This window comes from Gnatocerus cornutus, chromosome 4, assembly GCF_029298725.1.
Source record: "Gnatocerus cornutus isolate USDA-ARS CGAHR chromosome 4, icGnaCorn1.1, whole genome shotgun sequence".
Classification (NCBI taxonomy): Eukaryota; Metazoa; Arthropoda; class Insecta; order Coleoptera; family Tenebrionidae; genus Gnatocerus; species Gnatocerus cornutus.
The window spans coordinates 3584240-3605121 of NC_142236.1; the positions used below are offsets into that span (position 1 = coordinate 3584240).

A 20882-nucleotide genomic window follows, 5' to 3' on the forward strand; every position below is an offset into this window, starting at 1 on the left:
CGTACGTTGTACAGTCGCAGAATAAAACACAGGCGGAGTGGAAATTGGAAAAATTCGTTAACCCCACGCGGATGCTTTACACGGCTTCCGAGAGCAATTTCGGCGGTTTTATTTCCGTCGATAACTAATTGTCGTTAAAAGTGTCTCGAGAGGAGAGTTCCGAATCGCTGCGGCGCGACTCTTATGCACGTCGTTACTAAATAGGCCCCGATGCACCAGTGGCGCCGGGATGAAAATGACGGTCCCTGGAGCCGGATCTTGCCTTGGGGCACCGGCATGTGCTAACTTGGCCACCGAAGCGTTCTAATCAATACAGTAGAACCTCGATTATCCGGACTAATTGTTGCAGAGGTCATCTGGATAATTGAAAATCCGGATAATAGAACACGACCTATATAGAAAAAAATTATAGTAATAATATAGGTACAGATAATCGAGGTTCTACTGTACTGTAATATCCGTCACCACTTTCCTAACCGCACGCGGAAATTAGAGCCGACTTTTATCAAGTGAACCTTGGTCCTTGGAGCCGGATCGCGCACTCACCTTAAACTTATCGATAAGAATTTGATTGAGCAGATCGGAGTGGGGTCTGGAAGCCTTCCCGTGCGGAGTCCTTCGTCTGACCGACGGAGGACTGTCCGTATCATCACCAGGTGGATCAGTGTCGTGCGATTCCGAGCTGTCTCCAGTTCCCCCACAGCCTGGCATCATCTGTAACCGACAAAGTTATATTCCCAACCCGTGAATCCACCCCTGTCGAGCCGCTCATGAGAAACTACCAATGACCTTAAATTACAGAGGTGACAAGTCCATCCAGGGTTCGTTGTGCGTGGTGGAAAAAACGTGTCCTTTAGGAAAGGGCGCTAATTTTCCACCGAGTGAAATACGGGGTGTTGTGGAAATGGGTGTCTGAGCTGGCGAGATAACATTTTATTAGCTTAGTGCATTGAGTCGTAAAGCTTCGTGGTAATTAGCTCCATGCGAGCGGATTTAGACTAGTTGGCTGGTGGGTAAGAAAAATGGTCCGTGGAGCCGGATCACAATCAATACAATTCGTGGAAAACGCGATATTTTCATTCACGTGCGGCTCGTATTTGAAAATGTTAATCACATGAAGTTGATTTAGTCGATTTTCTCTGTTGATTTACAACGCGCAAACTGTTTCCATTTTGATTTTCGCTCGCAGCGCAATCAATTTCCCGTTGACTGAATTATTTAGGGTACGATCCTGTCTTTTCGCACTTGCATATAAAATGACGCCAGATATATACACAGTCGCTCTAATAACTACATGAGAGGTAACGAGACGATATCCATCGACCAGCGCCTTCATATACAGGGTGGTCGATGAAAACGCCTCCTTTCCATGTAGATGTGTGATCACGATGGAAATAAACAAACTGTAAAATTATGCGGTATACAAATATCTTACCAAGCTATTCTAGCCGCAGCCTAATAAAAATTCAAAATTAGTGTGCTGTTATATCATATTGTAAAAAAAGTGTTGGCATGGTCCTACCTACCCTTGCGGTGCAGAAACAGGGAAGAAAAACGACTTTCCTTCCCTCAAAAACATTTTAAAACGACTTTACGATGTGCTTGATATAACAAGAATGGTGCTCAGGGATGCTAGTTAAGTGACACGCAGTGATACCAACCTCGATTTGGATTCCACTGTCGCCGCTGTTGCATTTCGCGTTGCGAGCCGCTTTGTTCAGCTTTTTGCGCTCCTTGCTCGAGCGCCATATCAGGGGGCCAAATCGACTAAAAAAAAACAGATAAAACTAATATAACTAAAACTCCCAAAAATTACCTGCTTTTTTGTTCGTGTTGTTCGTCTTTCGGTTCGGACGCCGACGGAGCGTGACGTGGTGAGTCTTCTTCAGAGGGTTCGCCCAGTATTTCAGAGAGGGCTTCGCCGAGGTCGGAAGTGCAACTGTCTCTGCTCGCTTTCTTTTGGTGGAAGCGAAGGGAGAAAGTTTTTCTGAACTTTTGCAGGACGCTTTCCGTGGCTGAAATGTAAAGGGTGCTATAAAATGGTCCTTGGAGCCGGATCACATAAACCAAGTCTGGTCTTTGGAGCCGGATCAGGGACATTAATCAGGGCTACCAAAACACGCCGTAAAATCCCCAACGATACGAAGAAAGGTGTGTTTTATGCACGCGTGTGAATATAGATCCCATTCGGGGTTTTACATTCGTATGCTTCTAGATGAATGATTAAGGGAGTAATCCGGGTCTTAGGAGAGTCTCGGGAATAAAGAGGGTAGTAAATTTAAAAAAATGCATATAAACTGATTTAAGCATCATTTCCGGTTGGTATCACTGCTTTATCTGCAAGACTGACTTTAATATCCCCATGAATAATTCAATTTTAAAATAATTTTTGTATTATTTTGTCAGAAACTCCTGAATTATGCATCTCACCAAGTTGATTTAAAAACGGATTATCAATGTGATATTTCACCCTACACCACAACCCCCATTCATCACTCACACAATAAAAATGACTACACAATCAGAAATTGACGCACGTATCTAAAAAACCACCCCAGAATACTCAACGAAATATTAACCATAAAAACAGAAGCATCCACGCAACGTTTCGACACCTTTTTCGCCACCACCAAGGATGCACTCGTTCATTTTTCACGACGTTCACTGTAATAAAACTCGGCGTGGTGAGTAAAAAGCGTGGAATCTTATCGCTGGCGATTATTTCTCGCGCAAAAATAATAAAGGCCAAAGCGGTGTGTAATGACAGTGACGGTTGTTTACGATGCTGATTTTTCACCTGAATGAAGGTTATCGAGGGGTGTGGGCGGAGGGCTACACAGATGAACATTGAAGTGAATCATAGAAAAATTAGTGTTGCAACTTCGCGGAAAATCAATCCTAATCTGGGTACTTCAATAAAAAAGATAATAGATTTTGTTGATTTTTAGTTTATTGATGACTATTTTTGTTTTGAGACAAGAAAATGGGTGTGCCAGTACCATTAGGTAATAGAAAATGGCGATCGCCGCCATCTTGTTTCGAAAGTAAAGAGAGCAATATTTAACGTTTCTCGTTAAAAATTTATGTGGCTACGGTGCCGTCAGTTATAAATCCCCCAAAGACATAAAATATTAACAGTGTGCCCCTTGATCCGGCGAAATAAACAAAAAAAAATTGATTCACTCTGTATATGTGGTAAAGCCGGGTTTACACTCACCAGGCAGATTCCTGCGCGTGACTGCTTCCTTGGTAGGTGGACTAATTCTCGCTTCGTTCGCCTGTTCGGTGTTTTCGGTCCACTTCCTGCAACCCAGCGTTCGTAAATTCCCCAAACGTCTCATGTTTACCACCATGAAGTTGTCAATATCGTTTGTTTGATTATCATCGTGTAACAAAAGCAAACATTCGTTCTAATTGACAGTAATTAAATAATCACCTGTTTTCCGAGATGGGAGCTTCTAATAGTTGTGGAGTTGATGACGCTTTCGCGCGCCGGACGCCGCCACCCAAGGGGGATCTCCTGCGGCTTCCTTCATGTAGAGGCTGTGACACACGATTAACCAATTAGATTGGAAGCGATCGAAAATGAAACAGATCGGGTTATGAGACAAGGTGGGACGCATCAAACTACAAATGAACGCAGACGTGGTGTTTTGTGACGCCGACTAGAAGCGGGAGGGAGGAAAAAGCCGAAGAAGCCACTGGGGTGTAAGAGGGTGTTATTAAATAATTTCACACCTTCGATACTTTCGAAAAACAGGCGGTCCACGTCGTGCAGGCACGACCTAAAAGTATCAAACTTATCAATCGGTCGCTACATCTAGCGGTTTGCGGAAGTGAGCCAAAGAGGGGGTTGTAATTGTAAAGTATACTGACACCCTGTTGAATCAATATCGCTCTGATAATAAATTTGTAATTGGGAAAGGGTCGTTCGAACCGGAACGAATACGTGTAATCTGTTATCATTGCCGGAGCGGTGATGGCTTTCCATAAGATTCAATTAACTCCCGTTGAAGGGTGCTGACATTTCGATGTTTATAGAGGGTTGTTCTACAATGAACACTGATCGTTGCACTTTTCTCGAATATCGATCATCCCCCTATTAATTAAAATTTAACCTCATAACTGCCGTTAAATTAAGATAAAAGCAAACCGAGTTAGCACCGAGAAAACAGCCAACTACCCTCCCTAACAATTTAACACAATTAACTCGAGATCCTTTATGTCCGTTTATCAAGCGTTGTGAAATTTGACTTGACATTAAAACCGCATATATCTAATTGGATAAACGTCACTCATAAATGCAACTAACTTCAAGTTGGTACTCAAATAAATAACTCACCCCGTGGAATAACTTACACAATAATAGATGATCATTTCGCAGAGATTAACAATTTTTCGCGATTCGAGTTGTGAATCTAGTGTGCTACTGTTCGTACACGCGATAACGGATCGTAGTAGACCGATTAAATTATGCATTGAGGTAAGTGGCGAATACGTGCATCTTTGAACAATACAATAAAAAACTTTTAGAGTCATTGTTAGATTGAGGACGACTTCGCAATGACATCGAAGTTGGATAACGTGGAATTTTCGACAGGTGGAGGCGGCGGAAGTGGGAGTGGGAACGGAATTTTAAATCGGTTTTTGCGTGCTGCTGGATGTTAGTTAGTTTTCTCATAAGACAGTTCCCATAGTATCAGATTCTCCAGTTTTTTGATTTTCATAGTTTTATTTTCTCAGGTTTTTTGTTTTGTGTTCTCAGTTCCCAAAATTTTGAATTTTTAGTTCTCTCAAAATTCACTATCCGAAATTTTAATCGCTTCTAATACAATTATTTGTAGACGTACGTTAAAAATTCGCACAGTTTTGGATTCACGAATAATTTAAATTAGCTTCGTAAATAAGCGAATTAAACGTACGTAGGGGAGAGGGGGCTATAGTGGGGTACCGGGGCAACACTCCTACTGCTCAAATCAAACCCTGTGAAAAATGTCGAATAGCGTGTTTTGATTGGTTGTCAGTTGACAGTTAACCATGTGTGTTTTATAAAACAAAGTGTGAAAACCTATATGTTTTATAAAACAAAATGTGAAATTTAGTGTTTTCGTTAAAAAATTCGCGAAGTTAGGGAGCAAGTTTTTTTCAAATCTAGTCATACAAATGTAGTAGCTAAATATGATGAACCTGCTTATTTATGTATAATATGCATTGATGCCTAAGTAATTTTAAAATGCTACTTTTTCTAAGTAGGTACACAGTTATTCAAAAATTTGATTTCCCCATAGGATTTAATTGTTAATTTCTATTATTTTAAGTTGTGTGGCTAATTGATTGTTAAGTTCCCCACTATGCCCCCCTCTCCCCTACATACTTTTTTTTCGAAAATTCTCTAAGAAATATTGAGATTTTATCGAATTCTTTGTAATTCTATAATTTTTTTGTAAATGTTCAAGTATTTTCCAAAATTCTGTAATCTTCAGGTTTTTATTTCTTTTTTTAGCAATTCGCAGCATTATCCAGAATTCTTCAGGATCTCTTTGAATTCTTCCGTTGAGTTTTTAGGTTTCCTCAGATTTTCTCAAACATTTTTTCATAATTCTCTAAGATTTTTTTGAATTTCTTAGAATTATTTCGGAAAATTTGAAATTCTCCGGTGTCCCGAGGGATTCTCTTTAGTTTTATATTACTTTTTGGGATTATTCAGGAAACCTCGCTTTTCTGAAATTACTTTTGCGAATTGTTGAGTTTTCTCTGGTGTTCTGAGGGACTCCCGCCTTCTATGGTTCCCCAGGACTAATTAAGACTCTCTCCAAGAACATTTAAAATATCTGAGACTACCCGAGATATCCAGGATAAACTACGACAAAGATTGAGCTCCATTTGAAATTTTTAGAAAAAGTGGCTTCAATGTGATCAGTGGGTAATTTTCCGATAAATTCAAATCTTCTGACGCGCTTTATCCCCAGAATTTTTCTAAATTCGGCCCTGGATCAACACAATTTCCATACTTCTGTTATAGACATATTTATAGGTCCAGGTCAGGTCAGATTATCCAGAATTCTTAAGGATCTCTAGGATTCTCCTCATTTTATGTATCCTTCCAAATTTTAGGTTTCCTCAGATTTTTTCATGATTCTCTAAAATTTTTTAGTATTTCTTAGAATTATCTCGGAAAATTTGAAATTCTCCGGTGTCCCGAGGGGTTGTCTGTAGAATTGTTGAGTTTTAAAGATCCTCTAGTGTTCTGAGAGACTCCCGCCTTGTTCCCTAGGATTAGTTAAGACTCTAGGATCATCCAGAAGCTTTAAATTCCTCTAGGATTCTCCAGGAATATTTTTCTTTATTTAGGCTTTTTTAGACCCCTCCAGGATCATTTAAAATATTTAAGACGATCCTGGATATCCAGGGTAAACTAAGGCAAAGATTTCCATTTGAGATTTTTCGAAAAATTGGCTTCAATGTGATCAGTGCGTTAGTTTCCGCTAAATTCAAATTTTCTGACGCGCTTTATCCTCCGCGATTTTTAAATTCGGCCCTGGATGAACACATTTTCCATACTCTTGTCATGGACATATTTATGGATCAGTCAGGTGGATAGGTCAAATCCTTTATGAGTGGCGACAAAAAAAATCGAAATTTTTCTTTTTTTGGGACATTTTTTTGGGTTTTGTTTTCTATGGGATTCCCTGGATTTTTTTTTGGAGTTTCTTAGGATTTTGAAAAATCCTCGAAGAAATATTGAGATTTACTAGAATTGTTTGTAATTCTATAATTTTTTAATAAATTTCAGGGTCTTTTACAAAATTGTCTAATATTTCGGGAATTTTCAGGTTTTTATTCCTTTTTCAGCATTTTGCAGATGTATCCAGAATTTTTTAGGATATCTAGGATTCTCTTAATTTTTTTAATCCTTCCAATGCCCTCTTCAGTTTTTAGGTTTCCTAAAATTTTTTCAAACATTCTTTCAGGATTCTCCAAGATTTTTAGAATTTCTTAGAATTATCTCGGAAAAATTTTCTCCGGTGCCCCAAGTGGTTGTCTGTACTTTATACTACTGAGAGACTCCCGCCTTCTCTATGGTCCCCCAGGACTAATTAAGACTCTCTCCATCAATTTTCGCTTTATTCAGGATTTTTGAGACTCCTCCAGAATCATTTAAAATATTTGAGACCACCCAGGATATCCAGGATCCATTTGAGATTTTTCGAAAAAGTGGCTTCAATGTGATCAATGCGTTGTTTTCCGATAAACTCAAATCTGCTGACGCGCTTTATCCCCCGCATTTTTCTAAATTCGGCCCTGGATCAACACAATTTCCATACTCCTGTTATGGACATATTTATAGGTCAGTCTTGCGACCACTGTCAGTTGCAAACGCCGTAAATTATCACGTCTGTCTGTGACGCGACGGTCTAAAAGAGTAATAATTATTTGTGTCGCAAGAAAAAAAAAACAGCAATTTCCTACATTATTGAACGGCGAAATAAACTCTTGATACCCCCAAGCGCGCTTACGTAAATCGAGTGTACGATAGGGGTGAATTATAGTCTCTACTTTATTTAGAACATATATTGCCACTATTTTTAAATTTACCGGCGACGGTGTCGGCGTCGCTCTCATTACTCCTTTTTTTTTTAACGGAACAAAGACTTTTCTCCCTTCACGGGGGGTAAATTATAGACACGTCCATCCCTTTTTATACGTTCATATAAATTCTATTTAGAGCAAGTGTCCCAATATAAATGTATCCATTCCGCTCAGGTCGTTCTTTAATTTTCGTATCTTTATAGCTCATAAACCTGAGGGGTAGTGCGTTTTGTATGAAAAATTTATCGCAAGGGCGCGGTAATGAAAAGAGGTCAAACAGGTAAAAATCTCAAGATATTGGCCCACTTCCGCACCCTTAATAAAAATCCATCCCCAAAAGAAGGTGTCGCCTTTCCGCTGTCACAATCACAAACCCTCAAAGAACGTTTTTACCAACATAATAAATCAAAGTCACCAAAAATCTTTGATGTGGTTACACTTACCGTGACGGGGGCGGTATGCGACGTTTCGCTACTTTGGGTGATAATCTTCCGGGGGAGTCCGGGAGACGAGCCTAGACTTTCCGTGCCTCGGCGCCGCCACGGAAACTGACCACTGGAAAAAAAGGAGGAATTAGTCAACATCAAGTTTGGATTTATGGAACTTCTTCAGTTGCTGCCTCCAGGGATTCGCGCAACCTCCTGGTTCTACTCAACACGGGAAACTGTCAGAAACCGTCATAAATCCATTTGCGGTGATATTATAATCAGCGTGTTAAATTATACTGAAAGGGCGTTTTCGAGAGGGTACAAAGGCGGTGTTGAGATCTCGCCCATTGTTCTTGGAGATAGGAGGTTTACCTGAGTTTTATAATTGGGGGAACAGGTGGATGATGGACATGCCGGCGCCGTCGGGGAAAGAGAATGAGAATTCTGCTCAAACTAAACTTTAAGGTAACGCTCAAAAATCTCCAGACGCTCTGGCGAATATTACAAATATCCCAGGAATATTTTGTTGAAAATTTCCGCCCCCAATAATTAGCTGCTGATACCCTCAAACTAACGAAACCGCCACTGTACCTGCGGAAATGAAGTTGATAAAAAGCGCCGTATTTAAATTCTCGTCTTCAAACTGACGTCTGTCAGCACGGAAATTAAGTGACGTCAGAACCACCCCGTGGAGGGTCACTTCACCCCTTAATAAAAATAAACACTTTGAAAGCAAGCGAAATATTTCCACAAGGGATGGAATGTAAAGTATTAAATTGTCCTGCATGTTTCGCTGAATTATGTCATGTGGGTCACACCCTTTTTATGTTGAGAATTAACAGTTCCAGGGGATGAAATCAATAAAACAAAATCCGTGACGAGATTGAAGGTTTCTGGAGTCGCATGATGAGGGAGGTCGTAAAAATACCTGCAGCTCTCCCTCTGGTGCACCCCGAACAATGGCAATGTATCGATTTCGAGAGCCACAACACAACTAATTCCGAGTCGCTAATGCACCAGCCCACACATTGCACGATTAATCTCGGGGCCCCGGCGACGTGGGCGAGTGTGGCCCTGTGCAAAATAAAATGGCGATCGAAAGATAGAAGTCCGCCATCTTTTCTTCTGCTTATGACGCAACTGAACACAATTAATTCCGAGAGTCGGTATTGCACCAGCCTACACATTGCACAATTATCCCCCAGCCCCGGCGACGTGGGCGAGTGCGGCCCTGTGCAAAATAAACATGGCGATCGAAAGATATTTAAAAATCCGCCATCTTTTCTTCTGTTTATGACGCAACTCAACACAACTAATTCCGAGATTATTGCTCAACTTTTGGCAATAACCTTCCACGTATCTCTCAAAATTTATATCTAAAAATTGAATAAATAAAACCAAAAATTCCATTTTTATCTCTAAATCGTCTGAATTCCTCAACTTTTGGCAATAACTTCCACGTATCTCTTAAAATATCTATTCAACAATTAATAATTTTCTATTAAATGCAAGAAACAGTTGTATTTCTTAAATTCAACCAAAAATAAAGGCGGAAATTTTGTTTTTGATCGCTAAATTGTCTCTATTGTTCAACTTTTGGCAACAACTTTCACGTATCTCTTAAAATAGTTGAAAGTTTTCTACTAAAATGCGAACAAAAGACAAACAAAACGGTTTTTCTTAAATTCAGACAAAAATAAAATCGAAAATTCCATTTTTTATCCCTAAATCGCCTGTATTGCTCAACTTTTAACAATAACTTTAATGTATCTTTCAAATCATCTATTCACCAATTGAAAATTTTCTATTAAATGCTAGAAACAGTTGTATTTATTAAACTCAACCAAAAATGAAGCCGGAAATTCTATTTTGATCGCTAAATCGTCTGTATTGCTCAACTTTTGGTAACAACTTCCACGTATCTCTAAAATAGTTGAAAAACAACAGACAAATAAAGGAGTATTTTTTAAATTCAGCCAAAAATTAAATCGGAAATTCCATTTTTTATCTTTAAATCGTCGTATAGCTCAACTTTTCGCAACAACTTTCACGTATTTCCCAAACTAGTTGAAAATTTTCTATTCAAAAGCAAACAACAGACAAAAAAGTGCTAATTTCCTAAGTTCAGCAACAGTTGAATTGCTTAAATTCAGGCAAACATAAAATCGGATATTCAATTTTAGATCCTTAAATGGTCTGTATTGTTCATTCTTTTGACAAGGACTTTCCGTATTTCCTAAAATATCGATGCAGGGCTTGGGAGTCTCGTATTAAAATGAAAAACACGTTTAAAATAGTAGACTTTCTTAAAGAAAACCGGAAATTCAGTTTGTATTTTTAGAAATTTCTGTATTTCTCAAATTCTCACGATGCTTGTCTATGTTTCACTCAAAATATCTATTCAGAACCGAAAATTGACTTGGATTTACAAAAATGTCCATATATCATTAAAAATATTTACCCAAATGTTAAAAAAATCTACTAAAATTAAAAATTAAAAAATATAAAAACAGTGGTATTTCTTAGATAGAAGTCTGCCATCTTTTCTTCTGTTTATGACGCAACTCGACACAACTAATTCCGAGAGTCGGTAATGCACCAGTCCACACATTGCACAATTATTCCCCGGGGATGTGGGCGAGTGCGGCCCTGTGCAAAATAAACATGGCGATCGAAAGATAGAAGTCCGCCATGTTTTTTTCTGTTTATGACGCAACTCGACACAACTAATTCCGAGAGTCGGTAATGCACCAGTCCACACATTGCACAATTATTCCCCGGGGATGTGGGCGAGTGCGGCCCTGTGCAAAATAAACATGGCGATCGAAAGATAGAAGTCCGCCATGTTTTTTTCTGTTTATGACGCAACTGATTTATGTTGATGACGCTGCAAGCGGAAATGAAATCTGGGAAGCACGTGCATTTCCGTTGAGAGGGTCGCGGTTTGATAAATCGCGCCGTTTTTATGGTGTTGGCAACCGTGCGGGTAATTGAGGTTATGTACGAACGCGCGAAATTGGCAGGGAAATCCCCGAATTCTATTATTAAACTGATCAGCGTAACAAGACTATCGTGGATTTTACAGGCAATTTGAAATCTTCTCGAGACTATAAAACCGACATGAAATTTATAGAAGGGTCTGTGTTGAAACAGGCCGTTCTGAGTTATTGCCAATTAGTGATTCCACTATAAATTCATTTTTCTTTTTAAGATTGCGGTATAAACGCAGAATGAGGTTTAGAAATTGCGTAATCGATCCCGGAATTTTCCGGGAGCGACTTTTGTTTGTTCTCTTTGTCGCGGTTAATTAATATCTCTCGGAGGAATCGCACAGTTTATTTTAATTAGAGGTTGGAACCGGAATTACCCGGAAAGAAGTGCACAACTAAGTCTTGCTTATTAAGATTCTAAATATTTCTGTTGAGATTTCTGCCTTACGCAAACACCGCCGCTTTTCTAAACACATATTTCGGGGAAAAACTTGACATCCGGTTCCAATATGGCCGCCACCGTGGTAAAGACGGTTCCTATTAATAGCGTGCTTATCTCTTTGTTTTGGTTCCTTAAATGGCGCCCAACTTTAATGGAACGATGAGGGAGCACGAAACAAAAGACGTTCTGTTTCCTGACTTCCGTCACACATTCATTCCCGAGGCCGCGGAGACGTCCAGATCTGACACCGCTCGAGTTTGATTGGTGTGATATTTCCACGCTCCTCCAACAAAAGACTCTTGTCTGTTTACCCAAGAAATTGAAATTCAAGTAGATTACCATTTACCCTGAGGATCTCCACGATGTGTATATAAGGATTAGGTGCAAGTCGGGATTTCATCTGCGCATAACAAGACAGATTTCCATTTTGCTTCCCATCTTTTCACTCTATTGAATTCCAATATCGATGAATGACGGAATCAGCTCAAAGTTGAATGAGCTTGTGGGGTCATCAGGAGTCTAATTACATTGCGTAATCTTCAGTGTTGTGCTAACTGATGCAAATGAGGTGGAAAGGGGGAATTTGCAGATGTGGGAGATGGTTTGATTAGGTTTTTTTCCCATGGGAGTGAATAAATAAATGCGAGGCAAACAAGATGTTCACGTGCGAGATGGAAATATGAATTAGTTTCAGTGTTTTCGAGTAATTGGACGTGCATCGAGGTCGGGGCATTTAATTGGGCGACTTGCGTGTGCTTGAGAAACACAAAGACTTCTTGAAGAAGGAGATTTCCGAGTTATATTTTATGATTATTACATTTTTAAGAAATTTTTCCAATTCTCAAACTGCTGTGATACCTTGTCATTGCAATAAATTTTGTCTGTGTATCTCTCAAAATATCTATCAAGAGTCAAAAAGTCATAAAAATTAAGAAGAAACTGAAACCGGAAATTCCATATTTCTCAAATTTTTGAGATGCTTGGCCATGTATCTCTCAAAATATCTATCCAGAAGTTGAAAAGTTTTCATTAAAATGTCAAAAATAGATAAAAACAGTGATATTTCTTAAATTCAGCCAAAATAATTTCGGAAACTTAATTTTGATCTCCAAAAAGGTTTGTATTGCTCAATTTTAGGCAATAACTTTCACGTATCTCTCAAAATATGCATCCAGAAACTGAAAATTTTCAATAAAATGCGAGAAATTGATGAATTTTTTTAATTCAGCCCAGAAAAAAATCGGAAAGTCCATTTTTAATGTCTAAATCGTCTGTTTTGCTCAACTTTTGGCAATAACTTCCACGTATCTTTTAAATTTTCTATCCAAAAATTGAATAAATAAAACCGAAAATTCCATTTTTTATTTCTAAATCGTCTGTATTGCTCAACTTTAGACAATAACTTCCACGTATCTCTCAACATATCTATCCAACAACTAACAAGTTTGTAGTAAATGCTAGAAACAGTTGTATTTCTTAAACTCAGCCAAAAATTAAGCCGGAAATTCCATTTTAGATTGCTAAATCGTCTTTATTGTTCAACTTTTGGCAACAACTTCCACGTATCTCTCAAAATAGTTGAAAATTTTATATTAAAATGCAAACAACAAATAAATAAAGTGGTATTTCTTAAATTCAGCCAAATATAAAATCGAAAATTCCATTTTTTATCTCTTAATCGTCTGTATTGCCCAACTTTAGACAATTACTTCTACGTATCTCTCAAAATATCTATCAAACAATTGAGAAGTTTGTAGTAAATGCTAGAAATAGTTGTATTTCTTAAACTCAGCCGAAAATGAAGCCGGAAATTCCATTTTTTATTGCTAAATCGTCTCTATTGCTCAACTTTTGGCAACAACTTCCACGTATCTCCCAAAATATTTATTCAGCAATTGCAAAGTTTTTATTAAATGCTAGAAACAATTATATTTCTTAAATTTAGCCGAAAATAAAGCCGGAAATTCCGTTTTTGAACGCTAAATCGTCACTATTGATTAACTTATCGCAACAACTTACTCGTATCTCTCAAAATAGTTAAAAAATTTCTATTCAAAAGCAAACAACAGACAAAAAAAAGTGGTAATTTCTTAAATTCAACAACAGTTGTATTGCTTAAATTCAGGCAAAAATAAAATCGGATATTCAACTTTTGATCCTTAAATGGCCTGAATTGCTCATCCTTTGGCAAGGACTTTCACGTATTTCTCAAAATATAGATCCAGGGCTTGGAAGTCTGGTATTGAAATGAAAAACACGTTTAAAATACTAGACTTCCTTAAATAAAATCGGAAATTCAGTTTATATTTCTAGAAACTTCTGTTTTTCTCAAATTTTCACGATGCTTGTTTATGTTTCTCTCAAAATATCTATTCAGAACTTGTAAATTTTCACAATACAAAAGTAACAAAAAATAGTAGTATTTCCTAAATTCAATAAAAATAAAACCGGAAATTTAATTTTTACTTTTAAGAACATCTGTATTTCTTAAATTGTGACAATACTCATTCATGTATTCTTTAAAATATTTATCCAAAGCCTGCAATGTTTGCAAAAATCGAATAAAAGTAATAGTATTTCTTAAATTAAGGACACCTAAAGCCGAAAATTGAGTTGGATTTTCAAAAATGTTTGTATTTCTCAAATTGTTGAGACGCTTGTTCATATATCTTTAAAAATAATTACCAAGACGTTAAAAAAAATCTACTAAAATCCGTTAAAAAATAAAAGCAGTGATATTTCTTAAACTGAGCAAAAAATAAAGTCGAAAATTTTATTTTTCATCTCTAAAAACGTCTGTATTGCTCAACTTTTGGTAACAACTTCGACGCATCTCTCAAAATATCGACCCAGAACTTGAAAGTCTTCTATTCAAATATAAACAGAATAGTCGAATCTCGCAAATAATGTCAGAAATTTAATTTGTATTTCTCAAATGTGTATCTCTCAAAATATCTATCCAGAAGTAGTGAATTTTCTAATACAATCTGACAACAGATCAAAATAGTAGTATTTCTTAAATAAAGCCAGAAATAAACGTTTGACCTCTAATAACGTCTGTATTTCTTAAATTTTGACGATAATTGTCCAAGTATTTCTCAAAATATTTATTCAAAGCTTGCAGTTTTCTTATGAACCCCAAAAAACGAATAAAAGTAGTATAATTGTTGAATTAAGGATACCCAAAGTCAATTTTTTGCCAAAAAAGTGTACTTTGAGTTAGAATTAAATTTCTTTGATCTCACCTTTTCGCCCAATTCAGTATATTTATCCTTCTCAAATTAAATTAATCCACAATGACTGCAACTCCTTTAAAACTTTCCGCTACTCAAGCCAAAAACATCAAAGCGTTTACCTTCATCGAAAACCCTCTCCCAGAAAAACTTGAACTTACCTATCAAAGAAAAAGGGGAATCGAAAAAATTCCCTCAGGATGAATCAATACATTAAAACTAGCGTTAATTATATATAAAGGATGATCAATTTTCCTTCATCAATTATGAGTAGTTTTACGATAATTGAGCGATGACGCCGATGGCGTAGTCGAGTTTTCAATTAGTTTCAACTCAAAGTAAATACTCACATTGGGACGTTTCATCACGACGTGTTTACAATCGTTTAAATAATAAAAAAGGGAGAATTGCGTCGCATAAAGAGAGCTTTGCAAAAATCAAGTTCTCCTTGTTATCGACGTAATCGAGTTAAATTACATTTTCATTCGTCGATTAATGCAATAAAGAACTGTGGCACGTAAAAATCGAATTAAACCGAGAAGTAATTGGACAGATTGCGTGATACTTTCATTGGAAAAAAGAGGATTTTTATTTCGGTTATTACCGAAGAGTAGAGTTTATGACAGCCCGTCACGAGCTGAAAAACCTCCAAAATGACCACAAGAGAATTCTAAAGTGGTGCAGCACAAAAACGGGACTGAAAATGAGCTGCTTGTATTCAATGAATGCAGTCCTGCGAGGAACAGGAATATAAAGGATAATTATTAAATTGTTAGGCGTGGTTTACAACAAGAAATGCAGTCAAAGGACTCGCTCAAATTGGATTGTAAAACACAACGACGGACTAATAACGCTCCGAAGTCCGGGGAAAATTGGAATCGGAATGGCCCAAGAAAAAAAGACGTACGTGTCTGATTGATCGAGCGTGTCATACCAAACAAAGACATTTTCACATGACCACAAATTTAGCGAAGATGCTGCAGTTTGCACAGAGCATCCAGACGCGAATTGAATCAATGTTGAAACGGGCACTAACCTCGAGGAGCACTTCTGCGCTTTAGAGTGCATTTTCGAGTGGAAGCAATTGGTTTCTTCACTTGGAAAATTCGATAAGCTCGTTAAAAACGCGTACGTATGCAGCGGCGAGGAAAAAATCGGCTCAGACGTGCCTTCATTACCCACAGCCGACGCTAAGCACGATTTTTGGCCGGTTTTATTAAAATTTCCCTTTGAACGAGTGTGTTTCTGACACTGCATCTTTGAGTTCGCTCTTAATTACGATCCAATCAATTTTCCAAATTACTTTTCATTACAATTCATCAGCTCAAACTCAATAGCAGACGAGAAAAAGTAATTTCCATTATAAAAACGTGTTGATCTGGAAATTCGCGTCATATTTTCAGTCGAGATTTAAAAGAGCAAGAAATTATTTAGCACTGGCGTTGTGCCATCCTAATTTGTTTTCCGGCTAAAATTAACTAGAAGTTAAGCCGCGTCCATACAAACACTTGTTTTTTATTATAACCCTCGTGTCGTAACAAAACGAACAATTGAACCGATTTCCGCAGGACATGCTCGATTTTCCACAATAGAATCGAATTTTACGATGGATGCGTTTTTTGTAGTTCCTCAGGTGTTAGAAAACGGCGACTAATCGCAGTTTTGAATAAAAATGACCTGAAGACAGCGAAGCGAGATAATCCGATTACTGTTTATCCGCTCAGGGAAATTCAAGCTCGGTCGTGTAACACACACTTTGCACTCATGATGTGTAGATTACTGTTCGCATTTGAGTTTGAAACAGTGGCCACTGAAATGTATTAATAAATTCCAAAGGTGTTCAAGTTTCATTGGGATAATGCGCTGGAATTTTAACGAGGAAGAGCCGAGTTTTCCGCCGGGAATTCCCTTTTTATTGCGGGAAAAGTAGGAAAATACGAACTATTTCCATTCAGGGAAAATGGAGTTAGTTTGGATTAGATTCTATCTAAATTCAAGGGAATTTAGTTTGTTTTAAAACGAACATTCAGGTCTATCCGATTGGAAGCTGCCGTACAACCGCACTAGTTTCGATCCGTTCGAAGACCCCCTATGTAACCCAAGTAATTTTTTCCGCCCCCAATGAAATTAGAAACGTCAAACTGAAGAAAGGATCGCTAATAATTAACACGAAACTTGGGACCCCAAGTTTGCACTCTTCTGATTGGTAAATAAACAACTTAATCTTCCTTTTGATGGACAGGAAGCCAATAAAGTGCGCTTCATTTGACAGTTAACAAAGTTTTGTCAGTAATTAGTATCGATCGAGAAACAAATCATAATTTATAAATTGAGAACACGACGCCGACGCCCATGATCAAACATTTGCACATAAAAGTCAACTCTGTTTTTTTAGTTCTTAACGGGAATTAGCGCTAACGATTTTATGCAAATCACCAATTAAAGAAGATTTTATAAAAACGCAGTGTGTCAAGAGGACAAAACAGGTGAATCAATAATGAGACTTTTATGAACTAAATATTTATCCCGCTGCAAATATTTAACGCATTTATTAAAATTAACGACGGAATTTATTCTGGATTCAAAGCCACTTTGCCGTGTACGCAACTTTTTAATAAGTAAACGCCCACAGTTTCCTGAAATAAATTTCAGCAACTTTAGCGATTTTAAAAAGATAAGCCCGGAGCATATAATTCCGTTAAATGCGAGGACCTTTATTTCCGCCGGGAAAATCCGTTTTCTCTCCAAAATCGATGAAATATCGACCGAATTTCTCTAATTTCAGGATCCCCGACCTCAAACCGCGTAAACACAACAAAGTTCAATTCCGCAACTCCAAACACGTTAAAACTATTATTAGATCACTGAATGACTAATTAACGAATTCCAACAATTAAGGAAGCAGTCATTAACGGTTGCGAAAACAGAACGGGCTGGCAACGCGACTAAAGAATTTTCTTTGGCATTTGCAAGACCTTTGGATCATTAGAACGAAGAAAAGTGAAAGCCGGGGCGGATGGAATGCAGGTACAATTATCAAACGTCATTTTTTGGCGGAATTGGAGGTCGAATCAAAAAAAAGAGTCATTTATCTTGCGATCGGTGATATCATCCGAGTTTTAGACGAATTTGCACTTTGGAATTGTTTAGACCGGTTCCGCACTTGGCGATTACGTAAAGTTGTGTTGGAGCAGACGCAGGAATTTTTGAAAAATGGGGCGCCCCAGCGCTCTGACCGGGCCCCTTTGATCATTCGTTATTTCAGTTAGGAGTGGCGCACTCGTTTGCTCAGTTTTCTAATTTTTTTCGTCATTGATGATCTGCTCGTTTGCTGGTTTGTGCGACGGTCAATTGCTCGATGGCTCGGTGATCTGTGCTCATTTGACCCTTTGCTGATCTGTCCATTTCCCTTTGTTTGTTCATGTTTCTCATTTATTTGAGTATATTGCTTGTTGGTCTGTGCTCATTTTGCTTTCTGCTGATGTGCTCATTTACTCGTTTGCTCAATTATATGGCAGTGCTCATTTTAGCTCAACTCGATTTACTTTCGTTTGCTCATTTTCCTCATTTATTGCCCGTTGGTTTGTGCTCAATTTGCTTTTAGCTGATCTGCTCACTTGCTACGTTGTCGTCGGTCATTTGCTCGTTCGCTTGTTCAAATAGCAATGCTCATTTGGGTTCCATTGAGTAGGTATATTGCCCGTTGGCCTGCTCATTTCTCTTTGTTTACTCATTTTCCTCATATATTTGAGTATATTGCTCGTTGATCTGTGCTCATTTGACCCTTCGCTGATATGCTTATTTCCCTTTGTTTGCTCATTTTCCTCATTTATTTGAGTATATTGCTCGTTGGTCTGCACTAATTTTGATCGTTGCTGATTCGCTCAACTGCTACGTCGTCGTCAGTCATTTGCTCGTTCGCTCGTTCAAATGACACTGCTCATTTGGGCTCCCTTGAGTAGATATATTGCTCGTTGATCTGTGCTCATTTGACTTTTGCTGATCTGCTCATTTCTCTTTGTTTCCTCCTTTTCCTCATTTATTTGAGTATATTGCTCGTTGTTCTGTGCTCATTTTGCTCTTTGTCAATCTGCTCATTTGCTACGTTGTCATCGGTGAATTGCTAGTTCGCTCGTTCATATGACATTGCTCATTTGGGCTCATTTCAATATCCTTTTGTTTGCTCATTTTCCTCATTAATTTGAGTCCATTGCTCGTTTACTATGCTCATTCCGCTCTTTGCTCTTTATTGATTCTCATTTACTTCGTTGCAAACGCAATTATTCCGTCGCCTCTTTAATGTGCTCATTCACTCCTTCACATCGCATTGCTCATTGTGTTAAATTAATCTCTCATTTGCTTCTTTGCTCATTTGCCTCTTTCCATTGACGTCATAAAGTAAAACCCTCGTCATTCTAAAAACTTGGAAACCAGCGGGCAGAAACTCAATTTGACAGCCACCAGAGGCGACTCGATCCCTCTTCAACCACCACCCCCGCCACATCTTCGGAAATTTTGTTTTTGTAACCGAACAAACCCCAAAGTACGGGCGAACCATTATTTATCCGATCGATCGAGGAAAAAATTCAATTAAAAAAAATCGCCAATTACGCTCAGCTTAAAAAAACGAGATGAAAATCGATTTGCAAATTTCCATCCTTGATTCAACTCCGCCCATCTGCGCGCCGCTAAAATATTCAAAAGAAGCGGTCCTACCAACACGAAAATAAAATAAAAAATCGTGCGCGAGTTTAATGTGGCTGCATTCCACGTGTTAATTTTCCGGGATCTACGGGTCATTCCTTAGGATCTTACATTGTGGCGCGTCGTCGCTCCGGACGCCAATTCCTGGAGGGTTCACAACCACTTGAAACTAAACAATCAACAGATGAAAAGTGCCAGCTGTGTCTGCCACCCTTAAGGGACGTCGCCATCGCGCACTCAACTTTTACCCACTCTCCCATACATGCACCGGTGCATGCTCGCAACAACGCAAACACGCCGTCTACTGAAGAACCGAAAGCTCAGCGCACGCGGTGGCCAATCTCCGCCGTCGCCGTGGTAGGGGATGGTTCAACCGTAGCGCCCTCTGATTTAAGGGTCAATCTCGTGCGCGCCACGACCTCGGCAAGCTTCGGAAACACCTGTTTGACGGCAGGAAAGTGAATCGCGACGATTACGTAAAGATTTCGCCTTGAACTCGGAGGTGACCTTCGGGATTCGAATTTCGCGCCCATGGAGGGGTCACATGCAACACCAAAATGACCCATGAACGAAATGACACCACAGGGTAATCTACAGAGGGCAGAGGGGCGGGGGTAAATCAACCCTTTGTGCTCGTTTTGATGCGATGATGGTGGACATGGAACAGTTAGAATCAAAACATTCAAATTTTTGGAAAAACTTTACCCAATGTGTGGAGACAACTCTTCTTCGCTTACTTCACCGACCACCGGTAGGACACTGGAGAATAAAATAAAAGTGAACATGACATAGAGTTGAAGAAACAAAAGAGGAAAAAAGTCAGACCACAAGAGCAGAAAGAAGAACTAATTTTCAATTACAAATTTTATCTCTAATTGAATTTTAATGTTAATTATTCACATTTGATATTCCAAAATTTGCCAATATGTAGGTCACTTTATCCATAACTAAAATTTTATTTGTTATTAAATCAGCTTCCGCTGTAAATAACATGAAAGTTAATTAATTCCCCAAAACCGATCATCCAGAACAAAATAAACAACTCTAGAAAATGAAAAAGTAATTAACAAATTGCCGCTATAAATAATTAATAATTATTGTCACATCAGAAATTACGTGCAACCGGTCAGTGAAAGTGAAACAATTAATTCACCAATCGAATTAAGTAATTGACCCTTTAATTAATTTGAACTTACAAATTAGGTCTGTTAATTATCCAGCGAAATCTGTCGCTTTTACGTCCCTATAATTCTTTTCAGATCAGATAGCGGAAGACGTGCTTCGTCGCACGAAGTAATAGAAAACAGCTGTTTCGTCGAGATTGAACAGGAAATGTAAAGAAAGACAGGTAGCCGTGTAACTGTACAAGGGATGGGGGTTGGAAACGGGCGCTGCATAGTAATGTTCGTATTGATTTTCGTTTGTGCATTATTGATGGTTTGTTATCGTTTGGATTTGAATTGGTTTGATGCGAATCCGTTCTACGCTTCGTTTA

The 20882-nt window shown here is 38.3% G+C and overlaps 1 protein-coding gene across 3 annotated transcripts in view; it reads right to left on the reverse strand.

Moving 5' to 3' along the window:
- The window catches only part of RhoGEF3 (Rho guanine nucleotide exchange factor 3), a 54104-nt gene that overhangs the window by 3385 nt on the left and 29837 nt on the right, over positions 1–20882 (reverse strand). For 2 of the 3 annotated variants that reach the window (XM_088033902.1, XM_088033903.1), the window contains exons 5-11: positions 20093–20146; positions 8034–8145; positions 3437–3543; positions 3218–3303; positions 1817–2015; positions 1662–1767; positions 547–714 (exon numbers count right to left, since the gene is read on the reverse strand). In XM_088033902.1, coding sequence (XP_087890028.1) covers positions 547–714; positions 1662–1767; positions 1817–2015; positions 3218–3303; positions 3437–3543; positions 8034–8145; positions 20093–20146 — 832 coding nt within the window. The remainder of the gene's footprint in view (positions 1–546; positions 715–1661; positions 1768–1816; positions 2016–3217; positions 3304–3436; positions 3544–8033; positions 8146–20092; positions 20147–20882) is intronic. The other variant, XM_088033904.1, reaches the window with a different exon arrangement.